This window comes from Taeniopygia guttata, chromosome 17 (assembly GCF_048771995.1).
Source record: "Taeniopygia guttata chromosome 17, bTaeGut7.mat, whole genome shotgun sequence".
Taxonomy (NCBI): Eukaryota; Metazoa; Chordata; class Aves; order Passeriformes; family Estrildidae; genus Taeniopygia; species Taeniopygia guttata.
In genome coordinates this window covers 5,596,934-5,620,609 of record NC_133042.1, presented here as the reverse complement: position 1 = coordinate 5,620,609, position 23,676 = coordinate 5,596,934, and the positions used below count along the sequence as shown (strand labels likewise).

The 23,676-nt window shown below is 49.7% G+C and overlaps 1 protein-coding gene, 1 long non-coding RNA gene and 2 other non-coding genes across 4 annotated transcripts; 2 read left to right on the top strand and 2 right to left on the bottom strand.

The window, feature by feature from the left end:
• Positions 1-2,111: 2,111 nt before the first annotated feature.
• Positions 2,112-18,950, top strand: URM1 (ubiquitin related modifier 1). Its single transcript, XM_072936746.1, has 5 exons — positions 2,112-2,267; positions 4,911-4,981; positions 16,826-16,907; positions 17,913-17,961; positions 18,674-18,950. The coding sequence occupies exons 1-5, from the start codon at positions 2,233-2,235 to the stop codon at positions 18,740-18,742; spliced, it is 306 nt and encodes a 101-aa protein (XP_072792847.1). The 5' UTR covers positions 2,112-2,232; the 3' UTR covers positions 18,743-18,950.
• On the bottom strand, positions 17,266-18,727 carry LOC116809048 (uncharacterized). The gene is made up of 2 exons (XR_004369404.3): positions 18,589-18,727; positions 17,266-17,455 (listed from the first exon to the last, which is right to left on the bottom strand). It is a non-coding gene; the product is annotated as an uncharacterized lncRNA (long non-coding RNA).
• A 2,671-nt stretch (positions 18,951-21,621) lies between the features above and the next one.
• Positions 21,622-21,779, top strand: MIR219B (microRNA mir-219b). The gene is given in 1 exon segment (NR_048964.2): positions 21,622-21,779. It is a non-coding gene; the product is annotated as a microRNA mir-219b (primary transcript).
• On the bottom strand, positions 21,675-21,746 carry MIR219A (microRNA mir-219a). The gene has a single exon (NR_049097.1). It is a non-coding gene; the product is annotated as a microRNA mir-219a (primary transcript).
• Positions 21,780-23,676: the final 1,897 nt, after the last annotated feature.

The window sequence follows — 23,676 nt, the reverse complement described above, 5'->3', positions numbered from 1 at the left end:
CTACCCGGGTTTTGTGTACCTGTTTATCAAACACCGCTGTGTTTACAGCACTTCAACAACGGCAGCATTACGTTTTCTTGAGGAGACTGTGTGCTTAGTTTCCCCATCCCAAACATATCCCAGAGAATTTGTGGTGCTCTGATTTCAGTGCGCAGCATGGAGACAGGACTCATTCCTCTCCCAAGCACAAAATGTCCATAAAAACGTTCCTGTATCTCATGTGGTCACTTTTTGTTCAGGACAATTGTTAATAGTAACCAGCTTTAAATGCTTGAATGAGCCAAATTGGTATTTATGATTACCGCTCCCTTTCTTGTAATTTATTTTTGCTTTTCCAGGGAGGTGCTAACACTAAATCTGTACCATTTTGTTGTGTAAGTCAGGAATCAAGACTCTTTTAGGAGCTAGTTCTGCTTTTATTTGGCCTCATAAATGATTTCTGGGAGCAAGAAGAATAGCTCATATAAAACCATAACTGCAAAAACTGATCTGGAATCAAGAATACTAGAGCCTCTGAACATAGAATGCTTCACTCATTTCTGAAGTAAAGATTTTTGTTGAAGGCTCCTTTCCTAGCCACTTCTCCATACAATTCCATCCCGGGTCATATCTCTGAGATGCTCAAAAACCTTGGGATTTAAAGATATATAAAACCCAGCTTGAATTTTTGGATGAAGACCACGGTCAACAGCTTCACGGCTCTGCCATCACGTAACCCCGGCAGCGACGGCAGCATTCATCTGCCGGAGGGACCAGCCTTTCCTGGGGCCCAGCGCAGAGAATGATCTCCTCGGAGAACAAAAGGCCATTACAAACACCACCACCTTCTGCTCCCGGGGTTAGGCGTACTCTGACCCCCGTTAGCATAAACGAAGAGCAATCTGTCTGTGTAAATTTATGCCCCTTACACATAATGCATCATGTATATGCATAGCTATTACATTTCTATGTGCATGTGTGCACATGGTACATGTATTTTTTAATCCCAAACCCTCCTGAGTGGAGGGAGGGTTAAGAGGCTGCAGCTTTTCTACCAGTGCTGCCCCTGTGCAGCTCCATGTTGTGGGGGAGAAGCAGAGCGCAGCTGTCACCGCCGTGGCTGCGTTCTGCCTGTGTACATGGGCCTTCTCTGGGGACAGGAGGGGAGAACAAACAGGCGACAGATGTGAGCCGCGTTGTTTAACGCTGTGCTGGGGGTGCCTGGCGCCGTGGGGATGTGCTGGCTGGCAGGGGCTGCCCGAGCAGGAGGGGATGCTGAACAGCCACCCCTGATGCAGAACTGCATCTTCCCGGTGGTGACAGGAGCTGTCCTTAGCATCACCCAGCTGTTTCTGGTGCCGGGGAGCTGCGAGGCAGCGGGGTGGCATCACAGAATCACAGAACTGTAGGGATGGGAGGGATTCAGTCTGACTCCTCTGCCAAGGCAGGGTCACCTGGAGCAGGTGACACAGGAACACATCCAGGTGGGTTTGGGATGTCTGCAGAGAAGGAGACTCCCCACCCTCCTCAGACACCTGTTCCAGTGCTCTGCCATCCTCAGTGCAAAGTCCTTCCTCACATTGAGGTGGAACTTGTGTTGTAGCAGCTTTGCTGCTGCAAAACCCCCGCTGGGAAACCCATCTGCAGCTGCTGCCTTTGCGCTGCCAAGTGCTGTGAGCGAACAGGGCCCCGCGTGTGGCTCCGAGCACGGCAAAGCCGGAACTCCGTGCAGAAATGGGAGTTTTAAAGCAACCAGCGCCCAGGTGTTTTAAAATAACAGCACCGGGGGCACGGGCTGCACTGCGGGAGCTTCTCCTGGGGAGGAAGAGGAGAAGAGGAGCAGAGAAGAAAGGGGGAGAGAAGGAGAAGAGGAGGGAGGCAGAGGAGCAGAGAAGAAGATGAGGAGCAGGGAAGAAGAGCAGCGGGAGGAAGAGCAGCGGGAGGAAGCGGAGCGGGAGGAAGAGCAGCGGGAGAAGCGGAGCAGAGAAGAAGAAAAGGAGCAGGGCAGAAGAGCAGCGGGAGGAAGCGGAGCAGAGAAGAAGAAAAGGAGCAGGGCAGAAGAGCAGCGGGAGGCAGAGGAGCAGAGAAGAAGATGAGGAGCAGGGCAGAAGAGCAGCGGGAGGAAGAGCAGCGGGAGGAAGAGCAGCGGGGGGAAGCGGAGCAGTCCCGGGGCCGCTGCCGGCGCGGCACGGCGGCACCGGAAGTCTCCCGCGGCACTTCCGGCGCGGCCGCCCCTCCCGCCGCCGCTCCAAGATGGCGGCGCCCGTGTCGCTGCAGGTGGAGTTCGGGTGAGCGCGGGCGGCGGGGCCGGGCGGAGGGCAGGGCAGGGCCGCGATGGGCCGCGATGGGCCGGCCCCTCGGTGAGGCGGCCGCGGCTGTGCGATGGGGCGGTTGCTGCCTGCGGCTTGGGGGGCCGCTACGGGCGCGTCCGGGCGCGGCCGTGTTCACGGGGCCGCGGGCCGGGGTGGCGGAGCGGCCGCCGCCGGGGAACCCGGGAACCCGCAGACATCGGCGGGAGGGACCGGACACTACCGGAGTGTGTCCGCAGCGTGGGGCCGCACCGTCTGCCCGTCTGTCCCAGGGCCTCGCTCTCGTCTCTCTGTCAACGTCCTGTGCCAGGCCTTTCTTTTTCTTTCAAATCTTTCAACCTTTTTGAGTTGTTTAGGGTTTGTTTTAATTATTAAAATTGTTTATGAAAACGCCCCCCTCGTTTCTCGTTTTTTTTTTTTTTTTTTTCTGAGCGCTGTCTGTGTGTGTTTGTGTGTGCCCTCACTGTGCTTTGTGTTTGAGCCCTGTCAGGTCTGTAAAGCTGCCAGGTTCTCACTCTGTAGCATTTCAGTCTCCAGGCCTTTGCTGGTGTGGTATCGGCACTGCTCATGCTCTGGCCCTGGGATCTTAAAGCATTTGCAGTGGAAGCTGTGCATATTTGTGGAAATCCTGGTGTTATTTCGTTAAAGCCTCCTTTTAGCAGAAGCTAAAAGGCTGCTATTTATTCGCTTTTTCCCACCCTTTCACAAACACAGAAATGCCATAACCCTTTAAATACCCTTCTCCTTAAGAATCCTTTCCTCTATCTTTCCCGCTTCCAGCTGCAGCAACTCTCCTAATTTTCCCAGAAGAGTGAGATGCATTTTTGCTTCCCTTGGAAATGCATAAATGAGCTCTCTATGTAGGAACCACAGCTGAGTTCCCCACAGCTCTCGCCTTACAGAAGGACCTTATCTTGCAATCTACATTTCCCGCTGTAACAAAGCGTGACCTTGTTTTCATTACATGAAAAAATGTTTTTCATATAATTGTTATGACTTGTTCCCTTGCATGAATCTCGGCTCATGTTAATAATCACTGCTTCAATTTTGAGATAACTGTTTGTTGTGAGCTGGTGGAAGAACACCAACAGAGTGCTCTTTAGGAGAGCTGCTGCATATAAGTAATGCTGCTGAAGGCATAACAAGGCTTCTGTTGTGCTCTGCCATTGCAGAGCCAAGAAAACCTACTGTGGCATTTTTAGATATTGAATTTAAAGGAACTTAATAACATCTGGAAGTATTTTTGTTGATACTTAGGTGGGGATTGCTCGTTTTAAATATTTCTCTTTATTATGTTGGTTTCCAAGGGAAGAGAGGCACCAGTAAGTTCCCAGAAAGTAACTTGACAGGAAAATTTTTCCAAAGTAATTGGCATTTAAGTTAGAAGAACATTTTGCCACAATTTTATGCCCTTTAAAACTGGGTTGGTCATTCTTCTACCTCAGATTAATATTAAGTGAACTGAGTTGTTTAAGAGTTCTCTAGTTGTTAAAACTTTGGCCATGTAGAGTTCAGTCTAGAGTCAAAAGCTCACACTCTCTGCTGCTGTGTCCTGTAACTTAAAGTAGCTTTTGTGTTTATTATCCATGTCCCTACTCACATGATAAAAGTTTTATAATCTTAGTTTGGCCTGTGGCCCCAAAACACCATGGAAAACAATTGATGTTGGTAAAGCTGAAGATTTTCACAATTGTACTTTTTTCAGAACAGGAGTAGAGGCGAGGAGCTTGCTGAGGCTTCTAAGCTGTAGTTACCAAAATCAATTACTCTTTTGAAGAGCCTAAGGTTAGGTGCCTGGACCCATTCAAATCCTGTTCTTTTCCAGTGTGAGGAGCAGCTCCTGTACCTGCCAGCCTCTGCATATCCTGCTCACACCTGATCTCCTGTGCTTGCAGAGGCCATCAGTTGTTATTTGAGAGGATTCCCTAATACGTTCAAAGTGTCAGAAGGGGGATGAACATCAGGTTGTTCCGTGGAGGAAGACTGTGTATTTATTTATTTCTATTTTACCTTGTCACCCTCATCACTTGCTTCTCCCAGTCAAGTCTCCCTCTCTGGGTCACTTTGTAGTGAGTAGACCAAGAAAGAGCTGCCAGGACTCTCAGGCTGCTGGCTGTGACTTGCTCTGCAGCTTTGTGAGTCACTTTCCCTTTCTGTGTGTTCACACTCAGAAACTGGGGGAATATTTATTCCAGAAGGATGCTCAGTTTTGGAGATTTCTGGCTGGCAGGTGTTAGGGATGGGCAGTGTTGGATGGGGTGTGGTGGCTGTAGTGTTGTTTGGGTGGAAGCAGTGCTGGTGGCTGGAGAGGGAAGCGGCGCTGCAGAGCGGCTTGGGAGCTCCTGGAGATGGGAACCATCCTCCCATTCCACTGGATGATGCCTGGCACCGTGGGGTTCTGGCCCACAGCAGAGCCTCCTCTCTGTTGGCAGTGGGAGCTGGCAGCTTCCCCTGTGGACTTCTGGTTTGTGACAGGAAAAAAAAAGACAAAGGGAATCCTGTGCTAAATATAGTCTGTGTCATTTGTTTTCTCTGTTGTGGCATCTATGTAAATTGCCTCTTTTGTACTGCCTTCTCTTGACAATAAAGCAACATCTCAGTGGTTCATTGTTTTTATTTCAGAGGTGGTGCAGAACTCTTATTCGATGGTGTCAAAAAGCATCAGGTGACTTTGCCCTGTCAACCAGAGCCTTGTGAGTATCAGAACCTGTTGGATAACTTCACAGAGTAACAACAAATGAAACAAAGCTGGTTTGTACAGCACTTAGAGTTGCCAGCAAGGATCAAAGTATTTTAAAAGCTCTTTCACACATGCCATGGATCAGGCAGCTTGGCAAACGGGTTAGTTCTCAAAGTCTGAGGTCTTTCCTGTCTTCTAAGCACTTGTGAATCAAGTCCTTCCTTAAGACTTTTGCCTCCCTCCTGCTGGATAGACAACAGCCTCTGGATGTTTCCATCAAGTCTGTCTTTGTCTTTCTTGGTACTTGAAGCCACCAATAACATCCTCTCTCCTCTGTTTTTTTCCTGCCTGTTCTGAGGTTTCCAAGAGGCACATATATATGTGTGTGTGTGTGTTTATGTGGTGTATAGATATGTGGGGGAGTGTGTAGCAATTTAACATAAATGTTGTTTATCTGCTCATTTGACCTTTCAAGTAAATGTGATGATTTTAATATGAACTCTGCAATTAAAAACAGTAAACCTAATGCTCAGATAGGATGCTGGATCCTACCCATGGCCTTCCCTGCAATAAAAACCAGGACTTTAGTGTTCAAGGGATAAACAGTCACAATTCCTAGTTTGCAATTTGGAATATCAATACTGAGCAGTGCTGCACTAACTCATTTACTTGTGTGCATACTTCAGCTGTAGTGTAATTTTGTCACAGTATATTTTTAATTTTTCCAGCTAGACAGCACTGCTATTGCAGTGGGATTATAAACCAAAATAACACAAAGCCATGAAGGAATGTTAGCAACCAATATCTCACAAATAGCTGATACCATAATCTAGGTGCTGGGAGCCCCCAGGCCTGAAATCTTTTTACTGTGCCTGGAAGCAATTAGAGATTGGTAGAAGTGCTTTTGATGCTTGGACATAAGTTTGTGTAATTCAAATATAATAGGAATACTGCATATTGTGTTATCTTGTGGTTAAGGACGGGACTAAGGCTCCAGAAACATGACCTGATGCTGATTTGCTTTGTGAGTTTAGTCATGTTGCTTAAGTTTCCCCTGTTGCTAGTGATACTTTGATGTATCACAAGAGAATTCAGCATTAAATTCCAGCACTGTTGAAGCACTTAAGATCCTTAAATGAAAGGTAGCAAAGAAATGCTAAAACACTAATTTAGTTGCTTTATAAACTTGGGGGCTAGAGCATAATTTTCTTCAGTGCTCTGCAAATTTAAAGTACCCAGTAACGCCCATTGTTTTGGTGGTGTTCAAACCATGATCAGATGCTGAAGAAAAAGGGGTTATTACAGGAGATGTTTATTTCTGCCAGGGGAGGGGAGGATGTTAATACCAAAGAGGGATTCTTTCAGCCCGGTGGCTGTCAGCAGTGCAGTTGTATGTTGCCTGATCCATTCACACTTGAAGCTGCTGGGAAGACTTCTGCAGCCTTAGCAGGATCTGCATTTATCCTAAGGGATATATCTCTCCCTGAGGGTCTGTCTCAGCCTCAGGGTTCAAACTCATGATCTCCAGTGCTTCATTCCAGATTCAGCTAACACATTATTGCCCCCAGCTTTTCCTGCTGCCTTGTTTTCCAGACGCTGCTATCCCTGGCAGAATTGGCACTGTACCCCCTTGTCAACTCCCCTGGTTTGCTGCTGTCTTGTGCCTTGGCTGTCAGGGAGGTTTCATTTTCAATCCAGTAAAGGATTACTGGAAACACCACTCATGGTACCTCCAGAAGACAATTATGTTATAGTGGTGAGGAATCAATTGAATAATATCAGAAAACAAGAATAATTTTATTGAAATTTTATGTTGTTCCTAATGCCGTGCATTTCCCTTGTTCACACTAAGAAATTTTAACTCTCCTATCTCTGGGTAAATAAAGATATGCATAGCCAGGTCTCTGCTGCACTCATGCAGCCAGAATTGCAATGATTAGAGAAATAAAACAGCTCAGTTCTACTGGGCACATTCTGTTGCTTGCCTTACCCTGAATGTCCATCACTGAATTCTCTGGGGAGAGACCTGTAGTATGAACACTACTTGAAGACCTGCACTTCTAACCCCATTTTAAGTGATTTCATTAGCTGCCAAGTTTATTTTTGGCCATTTTGGCCTCTCTTACCTACTCTTCCTTTTTTCTAGGTTATTTTTGTCTTTGTCCTCCTTTTTGCAGAACAGTTGCTTCTCTCTGGGTTATGGGGCCCACCTATATTTCAATTGTTTAGGCATTTTTATATATATCCCAGAAGGGAAGGGAGGTGGAAATTTTATGAAGAAATGCCTACAAATATTTACATGAATAAAACAAGCTGTGCTCCATAGTTGGTAGGGGCAGTCAGTGTTCTTTAAATTATGTTACTTGAGCAAACTCTTTCTGTGGTCATTTCTTCTTTCCTGGTAACAGGCACTAGATGGAAAGTAGGTGGGTTCCAGATCCAGTTAACTTTTTCAAGATTTGATTCTCTGTCCTTTTCTGGTGCTTGAAGCTGGGCTCCTGGAGGGATTGGGAAAGGCAGGAGGAAGAAAGCTGCAAATGGGACAAGAGCAAGCCACAAGAGATACAGTCACGTGGCAGGACCTATTTTTATTATCCAAGGGGCATTTTGTATCCTGATGTCAGTTAAATAGCAGTTCTTTATTTTCAAAGTGGAGCTGTCTCAGCCTGCATTTTGAAGTTGCTGTCAAAGTGGGAACTTAAAAAGGTGTGATGTATGTGCATAGACAGCAGATTTACCTAAGCCACGCTCTGTGCAAGACTGTGTAATCTTGTAGAGCTGTTGCAGAAAGAAGACCTCAAGTTAAACAAGAATCTTGTCCCAAATTTCTGGCTATCTGATGATTTCACTGATAATGCTGTTTGAGGATCTAAAGGCATTGTGCCCTGTTGGCTTCTTCTGCATAAAAACAGTGTGTGTGGGAGAAAGCAGCTGGGGGAATAACGATATTTGTCACATGGAGAGAGGATTAAATTGGCAGGGAAATCAACTTTATTTTCAAGCATCTAAGAGGCTATTAGAGACAATGGAGCATAAAAGAGAGAAACCCTAGATTAAAAACTGAAAATGTATTTGGCAGCCTCCTCCTGAAACAAGCCAGAGTAATTTAACCAAGTGGTTCAGTAATCAAATAGATCATTGTATGACAGCTCTGCAAGTGATGCTGGAGCTCTTTCCTCCATCTCGCTGGGACTCACAGTGGTGGATTTGTCTTGGCCATGTGAGTTGCATGGATGCTGTTGGAAGGGTAGGAAGTCACTGGCATTGGTTAACCCTTGTGGTCGTTTCAGGTTTAGCTCAGCTGCATCATCAGATGAAGAGTGTTTACAAAACCTCTCTGCTGTGCTGTCTTCTGGATGTTGTACCCGGAGGCTGGGGCTGTGTGTAAAGTCTCTGGCACTTGTGCTGCAGGCAGCTCAGCTGCTGTCACAAACCTTTGAATTCCAACTTCTCATGTGGCTTCAATGGTGGGACTTGTGTTTTTGGAGCAGCAGATTCACTGGTGCTCACTGGGACCTTCTGGGCTATTCAAAAATTCGCACTGTGTTTTGGCACTTTACAAGTCTGGAAGGTTAAATTATTAATCAGTGTATTTTGGTGATTGTGGTTTCCCTTTACCAAAACTCTAGGAAAAAAAAGCCCACTGCCAATCATATATTTTTTTAAGAGGGAAAATTAAAATAATCTGCCAAATACTGCTTATGTTGAATCCCTGTGGAGAAGAGCGTGGTGTGCTCCTCGAGAGCTTTGCTTTCCAAGGGCCTTGTTCTGCACAGCATGGAGGACTGCTTGGGACTTGGGAGCATTCATCTCCTGGGAAAAGAGCCTGGGGATCCTGAGAGATCAAACCTGTGTTACAGGCAGATACAAGATACAGCATGGCATGTGTTCAGCACTGACTGGGGTGCTGGACCAAAAGAACCTGTAAAATCCAGAGCAGCAGTTGGCGAGTGCCTGATGCTGGGTAGTACATCGTAGTTGAGTCATTAATATTCTGGCATGCTTTTATTACTCTGTTTATTATCCCTAACATTTTAAAACTTGCTGCAAAAGAAAGAATAAAAATATATTTGCTAATGTAGAGGCTTATTAGAAGAATGGTAAAAAAAAAAACCCCATAGATCTGTGCAACTTCATGCAGTCAAATCTTTTTAAACGCAGTGTGTGGTACTTGCAGCTCTCAAAGGACTTAGGTTATTCCCTCCTCGTGCATCCCACTCGTGCATCTCTTTTAGGCAGGAAATTATAGATTTGGTGGCAGAGGAAGGGGGCTCAGTGGGTTGTGCAGGGTGGGTGCTCGGGCTGGACCAGCTCAGCCCTGGAGCTGCTGCCAGCAGTCAGGGTGAGCAGCGTTTGCAGTCGGAGCTGTCGCGATGCCAGCATTGCTGCGATGGAGCAGTTCTGGCGTGGGGCTCAGCTCCAGGTCCCTGTCCCAGCCTGAGGGAATAGGGAAATAAACGCTTGTCCTCGCAGGAGCAGTCCCATCACCCTCCTGGGAGGCCGTGGAGCCGCTTTACCGGATCAGCTCATCCCAACTCATTGTGGAAGGAGCTTCCCAGGCACTGGGAAACCAGCTCTTGTGTGTGACCAAATCCCTGGGATAACAAAGCCTGGCTGTTACACCCTTCTTCCCAGCCGCTGTATTGCAGTGCGGACACCTAGCAGGATAACCCCTCTGTCCCACCCCCCTCCTCTGGCTCTTTTCTCTTGGTGGGATTTGCTGTGCTGACAGCGCTGTTCAGAGGGTGGCAGCGGAGCAGGGCTGGGGAGGAGGATCCGGGCCCTTTAAACCGCTTAGCATGCGGTTCACACGGCTCCGGGCCAGCTGTTCCTTTCTCCTCCTGCCCTCACTCGCAGGAGTTGTTTGCTGAGCTCAGAGCTCCTGTGCAAAATTGCTTTTCAAAAGAGCCACTTTCTGCTTAATTAAACAATGAGCCGCCGTCCCTCTGCACATCTGTAAAGCTCCCTCCGCAGCCCCTTTATCCCACAAACTGCTCCATTCTTACCTCCATTCACTTGTAAATCTTACCCCCCCCCCTCCTCCACCCTGATCATCTCACTGGCCCTTTCTTTTTCCCTTTCAAGTAAGACTGAGGAGCTTGGAGTATCTGTGGGGGTGGCTGGGTTGGGTGGACAGGAATTGGTTTAATGGTGCTTGGCCCTGTATGAAAGCCTAATAATAGCAAAGCAGATCTGAGCCCAAAAGTGAGAGGCGATTTCTGTATTTAGAGGAATAAAATCATGGCAGTTTCCTGAGCTGAGCTGAGACACTGACTCATCCAGCAGCCAGAGGGGACACAGCCACCAGCCAGGGAGGGGGGCAAGGATTTGACTTCAAGGCATTTTCTGATCCAGCTGGCAGTGCCAGGGAAAGCCCAGCCCAGGGAATTCCCTCGGCCAGGCTGGCTGTGTGCAGAGCAGTGCCAGGCTGCCAGGGAATCCCTCTCCACTCTGGCAGGAGCAGCCACCTTCCTCCATGGTTCAGGGCTGCACATCAGCTCTGTGTTGTCTCTTTAATAGCAATAAGGTTTTCATTTTCAGCCCTCAGTGCCTGTGCACACACCCAAAACTCAGAAACCAGGAAAATAGGAGAGAGGGGAAATTTCAGTTTGCTGGGTTTTGGCAAAGCTTTACACTGGTGGTTAGTAATGCATTCTCTGAATTGTCTTGCTGAGAGCTTAAAAAAAATTAACCAGTAACATTCAAGGTTAAACAGGATAAATGAATGGAAAAGTGATGAGGTGGGGTATCTCCTTTATCATTGAGAAGGACAGATTATAGCCAGCATGATGCAATATCATCTAGTATAGATTGATAGGGAGGAATGAAGAAATGGGAGTTTAGTGCATTAGCGGAAGATTCCTGACTGCAAAAACTATTAGACCATGGCACAGTCTCCTTGGGGTTTGGTAGCAGGTCTACAGTGCTCAAGCCTCTTAAAATCAGAGCAGGCAAGGCTCAGGACAGTCTTTTGTTGAGAATAATTCTGTGCTGGCAGAGGGATAAAATTACAGGACCTGTTAAGGGGATGCTTTTTTTCATGTCTGCGATCCCCAGGCTGGTACTTTGCTGCTGGGGCAATAGTCTTTGAGGCTCTCTCAGCTCCTTCCTTTGACAATTTTGAACGAGAGGCAGGACCCTGGACCAACACTAGTGATCTGTGATCCTAATTAAAAGAGACAGTTTGGTGCACTGGCATTTATTGGGGAGCCTGAAGTGACAATAGCGTTGGGTGTTACGGGATTAGATGCTCTGACTTTGGAAATGAGTAGGGATTAGGTTTACCCTGAGAATCAGCTCGAAGCTGCTTTTTTTTTTGTCATGGGAGCTGATGGATCTGGAGGCTTGTTGCTGGCTAGCAGTGGGATTGGAGATCCCTTGAACTTGTATTTCCCTACCAGCAATCTGTGGGGAGTGGAAGATCCTAAGCAGCTTCTCTCCAGTTCATAAGCATTGTGATTAAAACCTCAGGGCTGAGAATTGCTGGGTGATAGCTGAGATCTGAGTCCTCACTGCTGACAGGAAGGCTGTGAAAGACCTCTGTGATCCTTTCCCATTTTGTGGACACAAGAAAATTAAGAAGAGCATCACTCTTCTAGATGAGAAGCAAGAAAAAGACGTCTTAAAGCAATTAAAAATTACAGAAGTCAAGACCTCGGTGTTCATTTGTAGCAGACAAGAACAGATGACAGCAACAATTGCAATTCTCTTATGCCTGTTACCCCCTAATTAGTTACCCCCTAATTTCTTCCCTAGTACTTATATCACTGCCCATTCCAGTGTGTGTGGCAGGATTGGCTTGTGCACTTGTCAGAGAAAATGGATTTTACTCTTGTGCAAAATTTGCCTGGCTGCTCACTCTGCGTAATACCAAATCCATTTGCCTATGACTCCATTTATATCAGCCATTCCAGGTCTTCTTCTGCAGTTTATGGCACACCGTGGTCTGCTTCAGAGAGTGATTTGCATATCAGATGGGAGGCTGGAGGAGTTGGAAGGATCCCTTAGATCTGGTTTTGAGCTCTTTTAGAGAGCAGATCCAAAAGCAAAGAGCAGTCATGCACCTGGAAGAGCAGCAGGTATTGGGAGTTAGTTTGCCTGTTTTAAAAACAAGCTGCTTAAGCGGGGAAAGGGACATACAAATTGTTTTTCCACACATTTCCATGCAGGCAGGGGGAATAATGGCAGAGGAGCGGCAGGGAAGGGGCTTTGTCATGGTTACAGGCCGGTGGCTGAGAATGTGGGTGGAGCAGCGCTCGTCCAGAGTTAGTGACCTCAGCAAATTGGAGCTCAGCCATGGTCAGTATGATAAATGATCTTATTCTGGGTCAAAGAAATGGTACCCCACAGGGAGGTGTCCGCAAGGCGGCCCGGGAAAGCGCCGTGCTGCTGCAGCACTGACCCCTTAGTGACCAGTGCCACATATATCTTATTTACTGCGGACCAGAAGGGAATTTTCCATGGTTCAGCCTTTAGAGGGATCCCCTATTTCCCTGAAATAATCTCCCAGTTCTGCAACCAAGGCAAGAAAATGGGTGTAGTTACACCTTCTGGGTGCCCTTCGAGGCTTTGTGCAAGTTTCTCTGTGGATTTTAAGGCAGGGGACACAGAGATGTCTGGTCCTTGTGTGTGTGTGTGTGTGTGAATCTACGAGCAACCTGTGCAGCTCCCTGGGAGCCAAGGACTGTGTGTCTGTGTCAACTGGTAGCAGGGCTGCACAAAAACCTTCCATGTTTCTGCACCTTTATCAGTTCATTGTGAGATCCTTCTAGTGCAACACCCAGCTTGGTGTTTCTTATTCGAAGCACCTGGGTCCTCTCTGCACACAGCGAGTGCCCTCTTTTCTGAGTTGTCACTGATGGATCTGTCAGGCCCAGGAGGTTTTATTGAGCTAGGAAAGATCTATGGATTTCAGCTCTGCTTTTGAGGGTGCAAATGAGCCCAGGCAGTGCTAGAATGGACTATTAGATGCATTCCTGTTGCAGAGGAAGCTCAGCAGATTCTTCACGAAGGAGCAGTTGGGGCAATGCAGGTGGTCAGACCTGCCTTCGCTGGGACTGTAGCAAATCCTTGGAGGATTTGCAGGAGGACAGAGCGAGCTGTGCAGTTCTCTCTGCCTCTTCCAGGAGTGTTTGTGGTGGAGCTGGGCTGAAAGGAGCCGAGGCTATTGGGGTTTGTGTGCTCTCACTGCAGTTCCTGCATCCCGGCCTCTTGCGTGACAAGGCAATGACTTTGTGTCACTGCAAGCACACATCTCGTTTTCCTGAGCGCTGTGTTTCGCTGGGTGATCGCTTTTCCTGCATATATTGTGGGCTTCAGCTCCCATCTGTGCACTTGAATGAAGCAGTTTTCTCAAACGATTGTTGGTTTTTCTTTTTTTTTTAATTAACTTTTGATTATTTTTTCCTAAGAATTTGGAGAGGGTTGATGTACTGCTAGCACAGGCAGCAGAAGCTGTCTCTGTGTAGAAATAAGACAAGGATTTCCTACCATGTGCTTCAGTCCCTCCTTTGCAGTTTGAGAATATTTCCACTTCCTTGGCTAGTTCAGTCTTGCTTCTCCTCTGATGCTGCCAGCAGTGGGGGGAAAACAGTTAATGGGAATTAAGTGCATTTTCTGATGTGATATTTGTTAGCTGTGAGTGAAATGTAGTAGGCTACCAAAAAGATTTCAGTAAGACCATGCAGCATTGATAAAAATACATCATTACTGGGATGAGCTGGGTTCGATTTAGTGATGTTGGAGCAAAATGCTGTATTGTCTCTGCTCTCACCTGAACCTCCCTCTGGAGCCAAAATGCATGGTGGGTTTTGCAGCCAAATCACAGCACCTGTAGTACAGCAGTGCTCCTGCCAAAGCAGATGCCTCTGTTCTGTGATGGGGGCCAGCTTCAAACCAACACAAGTGTGAAATTGCTGCATTGTAATGATGATTTAACTTCTCAGCAGATGTGGTGCCTGACCAGGCTGAGATTTTTTTCCTTCTTTATATGTCATCTGTAGAGAACCTGCTGTTTGCATAGAAAATCCTTGGCCCAGGTAGCTGGAAACATGTTAGACCCGTAGTATAGTATCAGAAAGAAAATGTCTTAGGAACACTGCATATGTCAATTGCAAGAGATAAGCAGTTGTACTATAATTTACCTCTTATTATTTCCATCATGAGAACACAGAGTCCTGGGCTGTTGATCCAGACTGCTGTTTGAGGCACTGAGCTGCAAGATGGCTCCTCCACAGACCACTTGCAATGGAAGTAATCTTGTTCCTTTTCAATATCTTACTCGTGGGAGATAGTTTTGGTGTGGCTGTGGTCATCTGTCATCCTTTATAATTGATTTGTTCTAGTAATATTGGTGTATAGCACATAGAAAAATGAAGGTGGGTGGAAAAATTCAATGCTGATGAAGCAGACGAAAGTATTGTCTTAAAGTTGGCTGTGGAGAAAGGGTCTTAATTTTTTGTACCTTTTAGAGTGGGCAAGCTCCAGGCATGCATAGGGATGTCTGGGGTTTTCCCTACTCTTTAAATTCTTCAGTATATGTGTACGTGACTTCTGGGTAGGAGTAAATGAATATTGGCTCAGGTGGGACTGAAAATAACATTTGTTATGGAAGGAGATGGGGTGAGGGAGTCTTGCAGCTCAACCTCGAATAAATCAGTCCTCTCGCCCCTCCATCCAGGCTGCTTCTAGGTGGCTGCCTTTTATCCAGCTAGTGCAGCGTGTTTCTGTTTAAATGATCTCTCCTGAAAGGTCCCAGAGGAAAGGGCTGCTTATTCCATGCAAGGAGAATGGTATATGGCACAGCTCATTGTTGTGTGCCCTGCTGCAAGTGCATAAATATGAAACAGCTCACAGGCGATGCTGCAGTGGGGCTGGTGTCCCCTTCACACTCCCCTCCCTCTCCTGAAGGCTCCTCTCCATCTTCCTTCCTTTACAGCTTTCATTTCTGGGTGATGGAGAGCGGGAGCCATTTAGGTGTGAGATCCTGAGGGCTTGATGTTGCAGCAGCGTTTTTCAGGGGAAGGTGAATGTAGTTAACTCTTGTTCTGATGGCTGACCGACCGCTGTGCTGCACATGTGTGTGTGTGTGTATTCATATATATATATGTATGTATGAATATATATGTATGTAAATACACACACCTTCTTAGTGGTGCTCCGTGTCCCCTGTGCATGTTGCTAGGAAGGAGGCAGAAAATGGTCTATTTTGTTCTTTTAACTACATATCTTTACAAGACAGTTGTGGGTCGGCCCCAGGCAGGTGATCCAGCTCACCAGGCAGTTTTGAGGCACAAAGCAGCTCCTTTTGCCCAGATCAGAGTGATCCAGTGCCTGGAGGCAGCAATACCTGTTGTGCTCTGGGCAGCTCTGTGGTGAGATCGGGGTTTTGGGGTCAGAGTGCTGGTTTGGAGGCCCCAGTGCCCTGGGAAAGCAGGGGGAACAGAGGGGCTCTCAGAGCATCCCCCTCCCCCTTTCCCCAGGAGAAGAGGCCCCCATCTGCTGCAGATGGACATATCCCCATTGCCTAGTTGATGTGCACCTGTCTACACCAGGGCTGTTCATCCTGGGTGTGACAGAAGCAATGAGGGCGACATTATTTGGAGCAACCCCAGTTTGGCTCTGGGTAACATCCATGATCCCATAAAATCCTGGGGTAAGGCCTGGGCTCAGTCAAGCCACTACAAATGCACATATTATTGCTGGTCATGAAGCAAACACATGGGGAATGGTACACAGAGTGAATTAACTCAGAGAAGCACATGTGGAAAGATACCTCATGACTGCAATGAGCTTACCTCACATAAGAAACCCATCCTGCCATCCCTGCTCCTCCTGGAGCAGGGCTGCAGCCCTCACTGGTGGATTTGTGCCTTCAGAAAGCTTCCTCGCTTCTTGAAAACAAACAAAACTCTTTTGGGGCTTTCAAAGGGCTGTTTAAAGGAGCCCCGGGAGAATAACTGATTGTGGATTCAGAATGATGAAGTGGTTTGTGAAACACTGAAATATAGAGGCAAATGCAGGAGAACTCCACTTTGCAATTTGTCAGCTTCTCTAAACCCTGTAACGGATTGTTTCCCCCCCTCCCTGTCTCTTCTCACCTCTCCAATAGGAAATTAACTGATACTATCACTAAAGAAATTGTTTTTGCCTCACAAAGTAAAATTGATACTATAAAAACCCGCCAGCAGTGTCTCCTCCTCCTTTTACATGAAGACAAATCCTTCCTGTCACCTACTGAAATGGAAAGATAAAGGCTGAGCTTTAATAAAGAAGCTCTAAGCATAAAGTGTAGAAGGAGGGAGCAGGCACAGCATGGGGAACACTCCACAGCAGCAGGTGTGATGCTGAGGGATGCTGTAAGTGTCCAAAATGCAACTATGGGCTCCTGTCTGTTTAATGCATGGCCATGGACAGGTTTGGGCCCCACAGCTCCCAAAGTGTCCAAGAGTTTGTGCTGCTTTTGGTGCAAAAGTGTCTGTCTTTGCTCCATTCCGGTTCTTAGGCTTGCTTGTTTGGACTTTTTAAATCTAATTAAATGCACAAAAGAATTAGACGTGATTTGTTGGGCGACAAGATAATGCACAGGTATGAGATGTGTCAGAGACCTGAACATCAGGAATCTGCTGCCAAATTGGTGCTTCAGCAGGAACTGTATTCATTCTTAGCGGGATGAGTTTTCTGTGGGAAACCTCTTCTGCCAAACCACAGGGACAGGATTGTCTGTGAGTTTCTTTGCAGCTATCCCCATCCATCCTGCATGTTCCTCATCTGCTCTTTCATGGATAAACAATCACTTTGCTCTGCCATCGCTGGGAGCCATCAACTAGTTTGTAAACCCTGTCCTTCATTCTTCCAGGGGATATCAGAAACCTGCTCAAGTGGATCAAACAGAATCTGTTGAAAGAGCGACCAGAGTTATTTTTGCAAGGGGAATCTGTGTAAGTACAACTGTTAGGAATCCTCCTTGTGTTTCTCTCTTGATCCCCACAGTTTTTACTCTGGGGCGGATTTCCTATTGAGTAAGTCAATGACCATGAAAACACAGGATTTGCTTAAGTGATAGTGGGAGGTATCCCACCCACACCTTGCACTGTCCACAGAGAGCATCTTTTGCAGCCCTCACCCCAAATCTTTAAACTTTAAACATGAAGCAGGGCCATTTATACTTTCTCTTCATTGTCACTTGGAACAGAGCAGCACCTGTATCCTCAATTCCAGGAGTTTTAGCAGGTCTGTCTGTTCCCTGCTGATATCACTGGGACTGAAGCAGTCATTCTGAGAAATGCCAACAAATGCTTCTTCTGGGAAATGTATTTTTATTATCAAAATGGGGCCAGTCTCGTGGAGGGGGGATAGAAAAAAAAAAAGGAAGGCAAGAGAAATGGAGCAGAGTGAGCTGTGCAAGCCATCCCTGACTGCGGGGTGGCGCTGGGGGTGTTTAACATTCGTCACGGATCTTTGTGAGCTGAAGCGTGTGCCAGGTCCCCTGGTAACAGGAGAGACAATTGCAGGACACTGAAGATCAAAGAGGGGGAATCCCTTTGCTCAGAATCAGGGGCTTGAAGTGGATCCCAGGTGTTTAGTGCCTCTGCTAGGGGCACCAGAATGGCTTTCCCTGCCTTCCCACTGAGCTCTCTGCGCTCGCCTGTCGTGCGTGGGTTTTAATTACCTGGCTTTTCTGCATGGTACGGAAATGCAGTCATCCTGGAGCATCCTCAGAACGGTGCCTTTCCATTCAAATCAGCTTTGGGATTGCTCCTGCGTCCCCTTTATTTGATCCAGAAAGGGCTCAGACTGTACCTGTTCCCACCTCCATGCTAGGATCCCTTTTTTGGCATTATAGGCAGCCAGCCTGTGATCTGTGCTGTGGCATCCCGTGTTCTTAACTATTTGTGGGGCTTTTTAGCAGCCCTGTATCCTAATTATTTCTCTCTATTCTGCAGGAGGCCAGGAATTTTGGTGCTCATCAACGAGGCAGACTGGGAACTAATGGTCTGTACTCCTTCAGTTTGACTTTCTTTGTTGAAAATATTGCTCTCTCTCTTCTGTGGTTGCTCTCACAGCAGCTATTTCTGATTCTTGCCCCAAGCAAAGCATCTCATATTTGAGGGGGAAGGGGCAGGCTGGAATCTATCTCCTGTACTGTGGCTGTTCAAAAGCCTGGAGCCTCTCTCTAACCTGCTGAGTCTCATCAGCCAGACCGGGTCTGAAGAGAGATTACCCTTTTTCCCCGGTCTCTGGCACTGGGTTTTGCACCTCTGGCTGCTGGTAGGTCCCCCAACATGTGGGGTGACAGCAGGGGGGCACCTGAGACCTTCAGGCCCCACAAAGAACCACCTTCCCTGAAGTCAGGTGGTGCCTGGCAGGTAAAGGCCACGGGGAGATTTCAACTCAAAAAGGCACCTGCTAAATGTCTTCCCTTCTCAGCCCACTGTTGTGCTCAGACAACAAACAGCCCCTCGCCATTTCCCTGCCTCAGGCAACCACCTGTTCTGTCAAAACCCTGGTCCAGAAAGCAATGTGGGGTGCTGAGCATCGGCACTGTGGCTGATCTCTCACCTTTGCTTCTGTTATGATGAAAACATCAGTCTGTCCCCTTCTGCTCTCCCTAATACTCACCATCTTTTTATGAGCTGTTTTCTCTTTGCAGCTTGTATTTGGAAATGACATTTAAGCAATTTTTCATTTTTTTCTTGGCCTGCAGGGTGAGCTGGATTATAAACTCCAGGACCAGGATAATGTGCTTTTCATCTCAACATTGCACGGCGGGTGAACTCCTGAAAAAACAAAGAGGACGTAAATCCAAATCCCCGGGAAAACAAACAAACAAACAAAAAAAAAAACCCCAAAACCACCAACCTTAACCCACCCAAACCTCTGTTGAGCTGCCTGTGTCCAGTCTCTGCATCTTCCCACTGCCTTCACTTGTTCTAGACATCCAAATAAAGCTCCGCCAGCCTGCGGCCTTCTGTCCACCACAACAGCATCCATCTTTTGGTCCTCATTTCACCTCTCCTGACTACACTTCCAGGTACCCTAACGAGCAGAGAGCACCTCAGCATGTGGGACTTTGTTTTTTTCTGACAGGAGGAAGAGGGGTGCTGAACCCTGAGTAGGATAGCATGTCTTAACATGCAGTGAGGTGTTCTGGTGCTGGGAACCAGGATTCTTTTAACACAATGCTTAATGTTGGTACAGTCTCTGCACCAGCCATGGGAAGGGTGAGAAAGTGCAAGGAAACAAAAGGGGGCTTGAATAGCTTTTCCATGGGGTAGCAAACATGGTAGTTCCAGAGCCCTCAGAAGTGACTTGCACCTTGTCATGATATTTATTTATAGGAAGCAGGAGAGAAATAGGCCTTTTGGGTTTTGTATTTCTGATCCCTCATGCTGCTTTTGTACCAGAGCTGAGGCAGGGTGAAGTACTGGCCCATGAATGATGTCAATTTATAATGACTTGGTTGGAGGGAAAACAAACCCTCACCCAGCCTGAGACAGCACAGGGTGATCAGGGCAGCAAATGATCTTTCTGTCACTGAGATAGACAGAATTGATCGGGCTGTGCTGCATTCTGTGCAGGTGGGAGCTGCAGTCTGGCTGGAGAAGGGCTGGGGCTGGAGATGCACAGTTAAAGTGCCAAGACCTGAGAAAGTCAGTGACTTTTAACCCTTTGTGTCAGTGGGAGGGAGAGGTTTCTTGCTGCATGTCCTGAGGAAGTCCTGTGGAAGTGGGTGTGTGTGGTTCTCCTGGGGCATGGGTGTTTGTTGGCTTTCCAGAAGTTTCCTCAGAAAGACAGCCTGGCCCCTGCCAGCCAGGAGGCTGCAGCGAGAGCAGAGGGATGGGCTCAGAGAGGATAGCATTGGCACCAACAGGTCTGAAACATGCTGCATGAGCTTCCAGGAGTGCCTGGCCAGGACTGTGCCCCTGCGCTCCCCCATGCCCTGCTCACCTCTTTCGGCTCCAGCGGCGTGCGGAGTCCCTCAGCAGCTCCTGCCCGAGCCGCGGCTGTCATGGAGCAGAGGCCTCGCCGGTGCCTCTCACTGCTGCTCTGCACCGTGTGCTGCTCTAAGAGCCCTCGATCTTCAGCAGCTGCTGAGGAGGTGGGGAGCAGCCGGTGCCCAGCCCTGCTCAGGCAGCCTGGCCCAGCACCCCGAGAGCTGCGCACAAGGAGCCTTTCCCGCGCTGCGCCTGACGGAGGAATTCCTCTGATGCAGAGAGAGTGATTCCCTCAGCTGACTTCACTGACTCCTCTCTCTCTACCCCTCCACAACCTGCATAACTGCAAGCACCCACAGCCTACGATGCTTCTGCATCTGAGGAGCCCCAACTTCAACCCACTGCTGGTGACAAACCGATATTCAGCCTTTTCCAAATCCAGCCACAGCAACTTGAGTCCAGCTCACACCATTTGTAAGTGACACATTCGGGCCAAAGGCTCTTCTCTGCCCTGAGTTCCTGGCCCTTAGCTTAGCTGGGCTGGGACAGTGGAAGGGGATTCCAGGTGGTGGTAGAAGCTGGCTGAAGAACAAGGAACCTGCGTGGTGTGTGGCTTGAAACAGACTGAAGCACAATAGGAAAAAGCAGGTTCATCTTCAGCACTGCTGCCTGCCCTTCCTCTACCCTGCCTCTGCCTTAGGCTGGGCTTGTCTGTTCTCATGCCCCCCAGCTGTTTGCTCGGATAAAGATGGGTTCCTTCCCCAGGAGCTGTTATTCCCCTCGATAGTGCAGGTTAGACCCAGGTGGCTTAGCTCCTGCTGTAGTAAAAGCTGTCAATCACTGCTAAAAAAAGCTGGAAATGGGAAGATGAAGGAAGCCAGGGGGATGGAGAAGAGGGGTACAGCAAAATTCTGTAACAACAAGAGCAACAAAAAGTTTCTGAAATAAAAGCCTTTCAAAACATCCTTTCCCTCCAGCTTTGTCCTAGATAGGCTCTTGGTGAAATTCTGCTCGGATCTTGTAGTGCTTCCCTCCTCCTCCTGGGTTTCCTTGGCAGCCCCGGCCGAGCCGTTTGGCTGGTGGATTCATAAAGCCTCTCTGTTCGAGCGAGCCTTGCTCCGGCCGCCGTTCCGCGGGGGCTGCTCCGCTCCGGGGGCTGCCCGAGCCCTGCCCGGCGGCGGGGGCCGTGCCCGCGGCCCGGACCGGTGCCCGAGCGGCGGGGCCGCTTCTCGGCCCGGCGGAGGCACCGCACGGCCGGAGCGGCCTCGGCGTGCCCGGGGCCAGCGGGGCTGCGGCAAGGACCAGAGAGTGTCCCGGCGCAGGGGGCCGAAGCAGATTAAATAGAATTAAGCCGCAATGATAAAATAGGTAAATAAATAAAAATAAGAAAGATAAACCGGGATGGAGCCGCAGGGCCGAAGTGCCCGCCCGCCACGCCGGTCTGCGGCCCCACCGGCCCCGGCAAAGCGCCGGTGCCCGAGGCTCGGCCCCGCCGTCCCTGCCTGGGGCTGCCCGGTCGGGGCTGCCCGTCCCGGTGATGATCCCGCCGGTGTTTGACGCATTAAAACCGAGCACCCTCGGCCGCGCCGAGCAGAGCGAAGCCGCCGCTGGTGCTTCCTTAGTGTCCCTGAAATCCTGGCCCCGACCCCCGGGACGCGGCCGGGAGCGGTTACCTGCCGTGCCCCGGGCCCGGGGAAGGTCCGTACTCCGTCCTGTGCCCCGAGAACCGTCCTGGAGCCCCGCCGGAGGAGGTGAAACCTCTGCTACAGATGTCCAGACACAATTCTTGGTTCGTACGGCTCCATCGCACAAGAATTGCGTTTGGACAATCAGGAGCGGAGATTCCCATCCCGGGCTCGCGGGATCTTCCAGGGGGAATCCGGCTGGAGCCTGGAAAAGAAGGACACATGGGCCCTGAGCCGGCTCCCGCCGCCCTCCGCTCCCGCTTCCCGGCCCCGCCGAGCCGCTGCTCCAGCCCCGACAAGTTTCGAGCGCAGCCGCGGCGTTTCGCATCCCGGGTTCCATTTAATGGCACCGCGAGGAGTTTAATTTTATCTACTAATTTCTTATCCCTCAAAAAAAAAAAAAAAAAGAAAAAAAAAAGAAAAAGAAAATAAAAAAGAAAAAATTTAAAAGCAGCCCTACTTAAAAAAATAAAAATAAAAAAGCATAAAAATTTTTTAAAAGAAAAAAAATAAACGAAAAGAAAAAAAACCGAGAAAAAAGATAGAAAACGAAAACCGACGATCCATCCCTGCCGGAGCAGCCCCGGTGGAGCGGGGGCTCGGTGCGCCGGGGCTGGCGGCCGCGGCGGGGCTCGGTGTCTCCGGTAGCCGCGGGGCTCCGCGGGGGTGATGCTGCGGGCACGGACTCCGGCCCCGCGCTGCAGCCGCGCCGCTCCTGCCTTGGAGAATCCACCAATTCCAAGCGGATCGCCCTCAAAATTCATGCACTTTGAACAAATCTCCGAAATTTATAAATGACCGCTGGAGGGGAAATATTAATAATAATAATAATGATAAAAATAAAGGAAAAAGATGAAAAATCCAGGCTTCTTCCCCAGCCCCTCCTCACCGACCGGCGCCCACGAAGTTGGGAACAAATCCCCCCTCTCCAGCCAGGGAAAATCCCGGCCCGCTGCCGGCGCTTCCCCCGCCGATGCCGGTGCCGGTGCCGGTGGCCGCGGCCGCTCCGCGGCGGGGCCGGGCAGGTGGCCCCGAGAGAACGCTGGGGGCTGCGGGCGAGCGGCGGACCCCTGGCTGCCCGACCGCCCTCGGCCCACGGGGCTCCGAGTTTCCACGGGGCGCGGAAAGTGCGTCCCGCGGGGGCGGAGCGGGCGGCCCCCGCGGCTCGGCGGGCACGGCGGCGGGGCTCCCGCGGCACCTGCCGCCGGCCCCGAGCCCGGCCGAGCCGCCGCGGCTCTGCCCGCTTCCTCCACGCCGTATCCACCCGGGAGGGTCCCAAATCCGCCCGGGAGGGATGCGCACACCGGGGCTCTGCGGGCTGCGCCGGGGCCGGGCAGGGCTTTTAGTTGAACGGCACAACAATAAATGTGTTGCAGAGCCGGCGAGAAAAGAATGGGGATGACCTTCAATTGGTACTGGATTTGAATAACACCACGGGGTGATAAATGCCCATTGTGTTTTAGGAGTAATGAATCTCCACTGTCTCTATAGCACAGAAACAGCAGCTGCAACCTGGAGCCAGCCATCTCTTAAAGACACAGCTCCCAAAGCCCGGCCCCGGCCCGGCCCGCAGCCGCCGCACCGCCGGGCCCGGGGCGCGGGGTGCGCTCTGCCCCGGGGGCTCGGCGCCCAGCCCCGGGGACGGCCACGCTTGGCCCCACTCGGGGTTGTGGGGATCCCCCCCGAGCCGTCGGGCAGAGCTGGGTCTGGGGTCCCCTCCCACCCACTCGGCCCCCCTTGGAGACCCCCTCCGTTCTGCTGCCGCGGGAGTGCCACTGCCCGGGTACCCCCCGGGGTATGGGGTCACCTGCACCCCAACTCGGCCCCCCAGCGGCAGGGAAAGTGCCGGGGATAAATAATGCTCATTGTTTTCCCCTAATGAATATTACCGAGGTGGCAGGCCGGCAGCTGCGGGCTCCGGCCGGAGGAGCGGGGACATCGCCGGCCTCTCTCCGCCCGGGGACCCCCCAGCTCCAACCTGCCGAAGGTCCCCGCATCAAAGGGGACAGCGTGGAGGTGGCCGGCGCCTTCTCCACGGCTGCTGCCACCACCCTGGGTGTCACAGCGGGCCCTGGGCAGAGCTGGAC